The 10,155-nt window shown below is 49.6% G+C and overlaps 1 protein-coding gene across 2 annotated transcripts; it reads right to left on the reverse strand.

The window, feature by feature from the left end:
* Window positions 1-576: 576 nt before the first annotated feature.
* On the reverse strand, window positions 577-9,374 carry PRELID3B (PRELI domain containing 3B). 2 transcript variants are annotated; one of them, XM_037153557.2, is made up of 6 exons: window positions 9,257-9,373; window positions 5,606-5,774; window positions 4,420-4,509; window positions 3,970-4,040; window positions 3,748-3,850; window positions 577-2,359 (listed from the first exon to the last, which is right to left on the reverse strand). In XM_037153557.2, exons 1-6 carry the CDS (start codon window positions 9,286-9,288, stop codon window positions 2,240-2,242), a joined length of 585 nt encoding a protein of 194 aa, XP_037009452.1. In that variant the 5' UTR covers window positions 9,289-9,373; the 3' UTR covers window positions 577-2,239. The 2 variants fall into 2 exon arrangements, with proteins under 2 accessions (XP_037009452.1, XP_037009453.1); XM_037153558.2 differs by lacking the exon at window positions 577-2,359 and adding an exon at window positions 2,387-2,506 and having other exon boundaries at window positions 9,257-9,374.
* Between the last annotated feature and the right edge of the window lie 781 nt (window positions 9,375-10,155).

Below are 10,155 nucleotides of genomic sequence, written 5' to 3' on the forward strand. Positions count from 1 at the left end.
TGACCAGGCCATGGATTAGCTGCAAGGCTGTGGCTGTACAAAACAGCCCTGCATGTTCTTGTTCCATGTGTCCCTTCCCCCAACTCACACCTGTGGGGGGAAAGGGTGAGGACATCTTATATGTCTCTCCAAGATTTCCTAGACACCCTGAGTGCCAGACCCCATTCCAAATCCCTTTTTGCCCCACCCCCCGGCTGTACCCTGTAACAATACCTGGGTTGCAAATGAGGTCCCTGATTGGGGCCATATGAGAGGTAGTGTTTCTCTCTTTTTCCCTCCCTTCCCCTCTCTCTAAAAATAAGTAAAATCTTATAAGATGGTAATTTAAAAAAACATAGTTAAAAGGAAGTTTTTATTAATCAGAAAGGTTCTTAATTTGTGTAAGATCCAATTTTAGTATCTAGCAGATGAAGACACTCCGGCCCAAGCCCTCTCACAGGTACATGCTTACTGTGCATGTACCTGGCAAAGCCACAAACCACCAGGTATTAACTAAAAGGAGTAACTGACTACGCAGAAAACAAAAAACCTTTAGAGAATGTTATCATTCGATCAGAGTCAAAAAATCAAACAAAATAAAGTTTGTTAAATCTTTTTATCATCTGGGCATTCGTTACACTTTTCTAAGAACAAGTATAATTTACAGAAATTAAACAAGGCAACTTTTTAATTAAGTATCAGTATTTAGCAATGTTCTGTTTAGCTGAAAAGTTATTTCAACTGTAAAAACCATCTCTGGTTACAAAAAAATAATAAAATATGTTATTGAATTTCACTTGTTTTTACAAATGCCCTAAGAAGTCCTAAGCTAATATTTTAAGTAGAGAATCACTAACTTTTCCATAGTTTGGTATACTATTTCTGTGGTTTATGTACATGTTACTTGGTTTCTTTTTATAGGGAACCTGACTAGAAGTTTATCACATTAAGCATTGTAAAATAAAGGCAAGAGCTAATCACCTTTTAACAAAAATACTCTCTAAGCAACAATTGCAAATATGAAAGATATTTTTACTGGTTGATAATTAACTGCTACAAAACACCGAATGAAATACATTCACTGATGGTTTTCAGAGTGCGGCTGGCCTTTGGCACCTGAATGAGGATTCCTCAAGAAGCGAAGCCGCAAGGCAGGCCATGCTGCGGTTCGCGAGGTCAATGCCACCCCCCCCACTGTGCTCTTCTTCCCCCCACCGCCCGCAGCCCCTGCAGTGGCACGGTGTCAGGTGTCATTCTAAACATTAAGACTGGGATTTATGCCTCAGATCAAGACACCATTTGAGTAATTTCAAATGATGTACAGCTCCTCCTGTAAAAAAGATGTTTTGCGGTCACAATTACTTCAAAAAGTAATTATATTCAAATAACCTGACATACCATGCTTTAGCAATTACAGAACCTTGATTTTGACACATGGCAATTTATAAGTTAGGCAAATGTGAAATGCTAAAAGATGTGAACAGCTGTTCTTCTGTTTAAGTTTGGAGTGCTGCAAAATTCTGGTAATGACTTTATTTTTTCAGTTAACATAACCAGCCCACGACACAGACACTAACTCATGAAGTGCAAATCCAAGGAAGGGAATGACTTCACGAAGTCACAAAACTTTGACAAATCAATGCAGTACTCTTTAATAGAACAAAACCCTACTTTTGTTGGGGTTTTACTTGAGTGGTAATTTTCACTCTGAAAATGTCATTTAAGTGCCAAATTAAAACACTGATGTTTAATGGTGGTTTATAGCAGAGCAAGTTATTTTATACAGATTTAGTATCTCTTTTAAAACTATCCCACTTTCCCCTTGAACACAAGACCCCTCCTGGAGGTGACCACAGAGGCATAACTGGGTCTGTTTCGAGGCGGCTCTGCTTTGTTCTGGGGCTGGTGCAGAGCCCGGTAGAGCTCCGGCGCGTGCAAAGCTCTGAATCCACAAGGAGGAGACTTAATAAGCTAACACCAATTTCCAAGCACTTTACAAGAACTTAAATTTTCATGTAAATACCGGAATCTTCAAGACCAGTCATCCCACAGAACACTAACAATTTCAGATGTCCCCTTTTATTCAGAAATCCTGTGTCTCTGTTTTTATGGAGTCACACAGGCTTTCTTCAGCTTATTAAAAAAATTCTACCTAAAATATAGCTATATTTTTTCCTTTAGTTGTATTTTTTAAATAATGAATAAATATAATGCCAGCTAGTTGAGATCCGGAGAACTGGGTGTTGCCCACCAACTTTCGTCATTTCTCTGCCAACGCTGCCGCCACCATCGGGGTCCTCATGCTGCCTCTGGCCGAAGCCGCCAGTTCCTCAATCTCGGCATTTAGTTTGTGTATCACCCACTCCATTGCTTCTCGGCCCTTAAAAAAAATCCAACACACTTACTGTCACCGAATGAGAGCAGAGGCAGGCATCGAATGAGCAGCACATCAGGAAGCAGCCAGGAGCATTGCCAAGTACAACTAAGTCTCCCCAGGGTCGGTGGTTTTTGTCTTTGCCTCTTCTTCCTAATGTTATTCACTGAGTATCAAATGCCTTGAACAAATAAATGGCTTGATCTACAAACTGATTTTTATATTGTGTGCAAAAGATGTTTCCAAGAGTCTCTAATGAAATGACAGTGATTAGAGCAGTCCCCCTTTTGGAGGTGAGGACAAGCCCCTTTTTTCTGTTATGTCCATATTTTAAACCGAAATCCTATACAAGGTCTGAACTAAAGACTTAGCCCACACCCGGAAAGCTCTGGCCCTGGCCCCTTGGACCACCCTCTCCTGGCACTCGGTGCAGTTCCTGGGAGAAAAGAAAAGGCAGCATTTCACTGTCCCTGTCTTGGGGCCTTGCACACTCAGGTCCTGTCTGAAACGCTTCTTGCACTTCCCTCACACCCCACCCACCCTCACTCCACACTCGGCAGACACGCCACTCCGTGGACACTCGGAAGCACTCTCGTACCTTTCTGTACCTTTCCTTCCTAACGATATGCTGTGCGATTAGTGGTGCCTTCCTTAGCTCCACAAGGGCAGGGCCACATGTCTGTCCTTCCCGCTGAGTCTCCAGTCTAGCCTAGCACTCTACCTGGCACAGAGAAGGCGTCTGTGAGTATCTTCTGACTGCAGAATGATTACACTAAATGTGTCAGAAAACAGTGCGCTAGGTATCCTTTTGTCTAAACTTAGTTGTAAATCGTATGTTCTCAGTGGGGCAGAAATTAGCTAGGTGGTAGTGGGGAACAACTCTTTTTTATGTATACAGCATGTCTATCTGTCTGTCTGTCTATCTATCTGTTGTGTTACACCGCTACATGGGGCAGGGAAACTAGGAAAAAAATGTCAACAATGGACCTGGGACAGGGGACGATGATGGCCAAAGCCAAGGCTTTAAATAATGACACGTGGCGGCACATCACCGAGCTCGTCCCACGCGCTGGGCCCTGGGCTTCATACCTTCTGCTATCTCACTGCTCTTGAGCCTGACCCTGCAGGATGGGCAGTCGGTCTCCACTTCACGGGTGGTAAGCTGAGGCACAGAAGGGTTAACTTAATGGCCCAAGGTCGAAAGGCTGTAAGAGTTAGAGCTTGGGCACGAACACCAGGGCACGCCGGGCCCCAGAGCCCACCAGGCGGCCACCTGTGGGTTCTCACTGCATCCCAGACGGCCAGCGGGTGAGGACAAACACAGGTTCAGCGCTAAGCTCTCCCGAGAACGGAGCCCGGGAATAACAGCACCAGGCCGAGGCAGTCCCACGTACCTTGTTAGCATTTGAAGAGATCGTATTTGCCATCAGCCCTTCCAGGTAGCTGCTGAGGCTGACTCCCTTCACAGAGATGATGGCTTCTTGAGTCAAGACAGTCCTGGAACAAAGCACATTCACACAGCTTCAGAATGACCTCACTTTCATGTTCTGAAGAAATATTTGGGAAGAGAATGAAAACATCTGTAAAATAAGTTTGTTAAAACTTTTTTTACTTACTTTTCTGGGTTCTGAGGATGTGGTTTATATATAAGTCTCTCATCTACTGAAACCATATTTGTAAATGAAATCTATAGAAATTAAAGAGAAAACAACAAATCATTTTGGGAACCAAGATGAAAAACATTTTCAAAATTAATTTACAATCCTAAATCTTGCTAGCTAAATATACAAAACGACAAATAAACCACTTTGATACTACTGTGTAAATAAGCATTTAAATTTCACTATTCACTGCTTACTTTCATTAAGAAATAATAAACTTGAACAAGTGTCACGAGAGCAATGACACGCACAGCATCCAAGCCTGTCATGGTAGCTGCTGTCCCCAGAAGGAGTAGGGGTGAGGCCAACCCGCATCAGACGCCGATTTCCTAACCCCACCGCAGAGCTACACAAAAACGTGAGCCAAACAGTGCACAGCAGAAACAAAAGGAAGCCGAGACTTACATTAGTGGACTGAAGCTCCATTGTTTTCTCTACAGGATCAACTACAGAATGTTCTTGCACATATGTTTTGGTTCTCGCCGCACCAATAAGCTATAAAAACATCCACAATTAGTAACCAGAAGAGGAGAAAGGATTTCTTAACAAGCATATCAATATTTTACTTGAAAGTAAAAGTGTTAAAGCCTTGAATAAAAAGTCTGTTTTGTGAAAATCAAGAAACATGAGCCATCAGATGGAGGGCAGAAAGGAGGCCCATGTGAGAGCAGTAAGAGCTCACACTCCAGGGAGAGCTGGGACCCCACACAACGCCTCCCCCGTGCCCCCACCCAGGCAGCCCACCAGAGCCGGCTGCGGCAAAGGCAGGACGCTGAGCCCACATTGTGGCCAGGAAGCACTGTGTCTGAAATGTGGGATGTGGGGAGTCTGGGGAACCAGGGCATCTGGAACGAGGAGGTCAAGAGTACCAGTGCCTCTGTGCTCCACCCCCAAGCCAGCCCCCCGTCCTGCCCACGCTGCGCTCTCACTGCCTGATGCCGTGGCCCGTCCAAAGGAAGTGCACGGGGCCCTCCTGTTGGAAACTGTGCACTTCAGTTTTCTGAGTGGACCAACCTTCTAGAAAGAGAGCCTCTACTGCCAACTGGGTCCACTCACCACACCAGAGTTCTCCCCCACTCTAAACTGGCATTCCAGTTTCCTGCTGGTTAAAAACTGAATCACTAAAGCCCGTTTAATTGTACTGAAGAGAGTTATGTTTTTAAACGTAGGGGGAGGAGTACCAGGCCTCAGAACAGATGTGGCAACAGCCAAGTCCAAGAGCACGCCAATCCCTTCACGGGCACACACCCCTGCTGGCCACAAGACTGTCCGCTGACAACCCCCCAGGCCCCTGGTTCCAAATCCCACTGCTGGTATAAGGTGCTGGCGAGAGCAGGGAAGGTAGAAGCCAGCTCCTTCCAGATTACCGAGCATTAGCTGGCTTCCTCAGAAGTTTTACAGGTGCCTTCATGAAGACTGTAATAATATTTCCAACTCATTATACACTCATAACTCGAGTTTATTATAATACAATTTGAACTGATGCAAAAATGACATTCAGAGTCTGCTCCCACCACCTATTTGAAATTATAATTCAGCTTAGAAACTTCTCTCCAGCAGTCACATTTCTGCAGGAATAAAGCGCACTTACAGATTTCACAATGGAAGGCAGGCCCCACTCTGTGCTGAGAAGCCTGTGGCTGTGCAGCTTTCCAGAAGGATCCACGTGTCTGTCCAACACGTCCACTCCAACCACGCTCGGGTTCATGGGGTTCGGGTACTTCTGCATGGCAGCCGTTGTCACGGTCTCCCAGGGGTGGCTGCCACAGAGAGCACGAACACACACTCAGCCACGGACGTACAAACGAGGCCAGCTTTACAACCGGTCAAATGATTCTTCACAACCCAGTTTACCTAGGGAGAACTACTTTCTGACGCACTGAGTGAACGATGATTTCGAGGGCTCCGTCTACATTCACACATCTGTGTGTTTCCGCGTACAGGTCACATGTACAATGAATTTCTATAAAAACGGAAAGAGCCACGGAGCGCCACAGGACGGTTTCCTAAACAACCTTCCCCATCACCCACATCCACACGTAACTCTCTTCTGAGGCCCCAATTCATACAAATGTACTTAAAGCAAACATGTTATTATACCACTCATTCTTTCGTCTGATCCTAATTCTGTGAAGCTATAAAGTAACACAAGTACAGTAACTTATATGCACTGTAAATTCGTACAATGATTAGAGATTCAAACATTAAATATCGCATTGAAAATTTATTTTTCTCTGTATCAAGGTAGTAACAGGGACCCCCTCCATTCTTTACCCATTGCTTTGCTCTAAGGAATGATGTCGATTTGTTTTGAAAAGATCACTCAGTAAAATAAAATGTCTTTAAGATGCTCCCGATACACTATTTTCTAATATCCTTCCTTCATATAATGAGCATTTGCTTATTTTCTAGGACGGAAACGAAACTTGCAGCAGCGCGCTCTCCCGAACGGCACACGTGCCGGGGTCACTCCAACGCGCACCGCGAGTTGGTTCACCTGCACTCCTGCGAATGAGACGCTGCGCAAAGGCGTCCTTCTCAAAAGCGCTCCTGTTAACCACACGGCATAGGGCAGGAGACAACTGTTCAGAGAACAGAGCTTGACAACTGCCGCGTGTCGACAGAAGGAAATCTCAACGCCATTCACATCCCAGAGCCCTGGACAACAGTGATCGCAGGGGTAATGCCTCCATTTTTGCAGGGGTAATGCCTCCATTTTTGCTACAATGTTATACAAACAAGCCTCATTCTGGTTTTAATCTCAGGCTTTTCTCCAGCAGTCAACGCAGGCACACAAGCGAAATGGCTTCACTACCCTGAACAGTCCCTCCGAACAGGAGTGTCCCACTGGGCACTGGATGTTCCCAGGGAAACTATCCGAGAGAGAAGCGAACGGGCCCTTTTCCATTTCCATGGGGTTGCTCTCCATGGTCAGCGGGCTTCCTGGCACCTAGCGCTGCCCCCTCCCCTCAAAAAGTGAAATTATGCCACATTTGTGATCGCGTCCTTCTCTCAGAGCTGCTGTCGACTTGGCTTCAACTAAGACGACTTGGCTTCAACTAAGACTCTTCGTGAAATGAAACGAGCTCAAACGTTACACAGGAGGCCTAGTAGGACGGACGGTCTCCCTGCAGTTAACCTGAACTGTATCGGTGCAATTCGGTGACAGGACCTTACACTGGACGACACCGAGACAGGGACGAAGGGCAGCCTGGAGAGCCTGCTGGTGGCCGACTGACCGCGCCGGCCAGCGCACTAGGACATGAGGCGGGAGACACTGTTAACCCCGCCGAGGCAGCGACTCCCTGCCAACCCACGTGGCAGAGCCTGGAGCAAGGCCCCGGGCACGCAGAGCCGCCGAAGGAGTCACCATGTGGCTTCGACTGGATGCTAACCACACACCAGGCCTCGGGAGGACGTGTGCAGACCAGCACGAGAAAGCCCCAGAATGACTTAGATGTCTCTGTCGGGCAGTAACGGCTTTAAGATGGGGCAGAGAGGGAGGTGTTTAAGACTTCTGAGGGGAGGCAGAGACCTCCACTTCGGCTACGCTGAGGCCGAAGAGCCCCGGGACATTGAGTAGAGATCTGATAGGACCGGGTAGTAAGGATTTGAAGTTCAGAGACAGGTTGGAGCCCGAGGTACAGATCCCAGTGCCCTAAGTGTGTACATATCAGCTGGGACCCCGGTTATCTGGGGAGCGTTGGGACTGGGACTTCTTCGCCAGGACATGGACAGCTTTTATCTGAAAATGTCTACCTCTGGGACAGGGGTCCCAGAGCTTTCCTCAAATCTCAGGGAAGTCTGTGACAAAAAGAGAAAAAGGAAAAGATCACGAACCACTGACAAAATGCTAGACAAGGCCAGCAACAGAACCTCACTGAACGCTTGCACTGAAGGGGAAGAGGAGGGCCAAAGGTTGAAGAAAAAAGGGCAGAGAGAGCGGAGATGGGGCAGGGGCTGGGGCCGAGCCAGGGCACAGTGTTAGGGAAGACAGAGGAGAATGTCCACAGGACAGCAGTGCCAGCAATGAGAGTGGATCACAAGGAAGAAACCACCTGGAACCCAACAGCTGACATGGGACCCAGCTGCAGACCACCTCACAAATTTAGGATCCCCTCCCCCAGGGCCACAATAGACTAGGAAGAAAGCCTCCCTGTGATTCTAATCTCCTGCACTTTCCGGGACCCAGTGGACTCTTGAATGTGTCCAGATCACCATGTTGGTAAAAAGCTTACGACTTCTTTTAAAATCGAGTGGTTAGACTAAAACACATGACAAAGCTATGGAAGTTAAACCGGTGTGGTCGCCAGAACAAGATCAGGGGAAGAGGACAGACAGCTCAGAAATGGATGCACGTATAAATAAATCAGGTCCACCTAGGAAGAGGGTGGCATTCCACATCCGGGAGGAACAGGAATTAGTCAGGAGCACCAAGGCGACTGATGAACTATTTAGGCAACGACAGACCCCATCACAGGGGTAGTTCTTCTGCACATGGCATCACAGACCCAGAAGGGAATTCAATTCCCAACATCCAATTGGCTCGCGGCCCACTCACTTCAACCACTACACATTTGTGCTAAGCCAGAGATGTCACTGAGCATGGCTTCTGAGGCCATGGCCCTCCACGTCGCAGGTGGAAACGGGTGACCCGAGGACACACGGTCCGTTGGAGCCAGTGGTGAACCTTGAACTCCCCTTCCAAGGCTCTCTGTTCCTCAAGGCAAAGAGCTGCCGGAGTTTCGCTTCCTGGTCGCCTGCCCTCACCAGTCACATTCCGAGGTAAGGGCCTCCACCCAAAAGGTGGCGGGGCGCTCGACAACGCCCACACTTACTCTGGGATGCTCAGGTCCGCACCCCGCGGGTCCCGGAAGTCCCGGGGAGCCAACGAGGGGCCGCTCCCACCACGAATGTCGTCCAGGACCTCGTGCTCCACGACACTCCCACTACCCCAGGGGACAGGCCACAAACTCCCCGCCTCTGGCCCCCTACCGGCCGGGGCGTTGGCTGGGCTTGGAGGTCGGGGCCCTGTCCCCTGGGGACCCATTCCCGGAGCGCAGGACGGCGCCAAAGCCCCAGAACCTCGTGGGGCCCAGGCTCAGCTCCCCAACTAGGCCCGACGTCTGGAAGCTTCCTGAGGGGCACCTCGACCTCGCCACCACTCCAGGTCCCACCCGCCCTCCTTCGCACCACAGTTGCCCCGCGGCGCCCACCAGCCAGCCTCACGCTCCAAACGTACTCAAAGACGTGCTCCGAAGTCCAGATTTTCATGGTGCCGGCGGCCTGCGCGGTGTCCGGGCGGCGCAAAAAGGCAAAGAGGCCACACAGGCCCCCGCCCCGCCCCCTAGGCACCCGGCCCACCCCGAAGCACGCACGCGCCGTCGGGCCCGACGCCGGGGACGTCCCGACGCACTAGCCTGCGCCCTATCCCAGCCCGGATTTGGCCCCAGACTTGCGCGCGGCGCAACAAAACCCCGCCCCTTAGCGCCGGGCGCACCGCGTCGGCGCAGTTCCGGGGGCAGCGTCTGGCGCTGCCGGCTCGGGCGTTGTGCTGCGCAGGCGCGGCACGCGGCCGCTGGCCCGCCCCCTCGCGGGCGTCGCGGGGAGAGCTGACCTCTGTGCGGAGTTGGGCCAGGCCCAGCGTGTACCCGGTTGCCCCTGCCTCGCCTCCCTGCTCGGTGCATGCCCGCCCCGTCCAAGCGCACTTTGCGTTGCTAGGCCTGCTGACAGCTGCAGTCAGTGCGATTACAGGGACAGTGCCTGCAGTGTTCACTCGGGCAGATGTTCGTGGTGCCCCAGTAAAAACTGCTCCTACCTCCTCTCATCCCGGGCTTTAGGGGCTCCAAAGTCATCCAGCTCGCTAGTCGTTCAGCTCTGTGCTTGATCCACCTTCCCTCCCAGAGATGACGACCCCTGGATGAGAGACAGACAAAGAGAAGCTAACATCAGACAGTATGATTTATGCCCGAATGAGGGGTGTAGGTAGGAAGCAAGGAAGCCGGATGGACGGCTGGGAGAGCTTCACAGGCCTGGGTTTAAGTCAGATGTCGCCCACAGGGAGGCCTCCCTCTGTCACCCTTCCCCAGCAGATCCCCCAACACCTAGTTCCTCCATCACAACATCCACTTGTCTTTTTCT

This window comes from Artibeus jamaicensis, unplaced genomic scaffold (assembly GCF_021234435.1).
Source record: "Artibeus jamaicensis isolate MK-2021 breed Jamaican fruit bat unplaced genomic scaffold, CSHL_Jam_final contig_685, whole genome shotgun sequence".
NCBI lineage: Eukaryota > Metazoa > Chordata > Mammalia > Chiroptera > Phyllostomidae > Artibeus > Artibeus jamaicensis.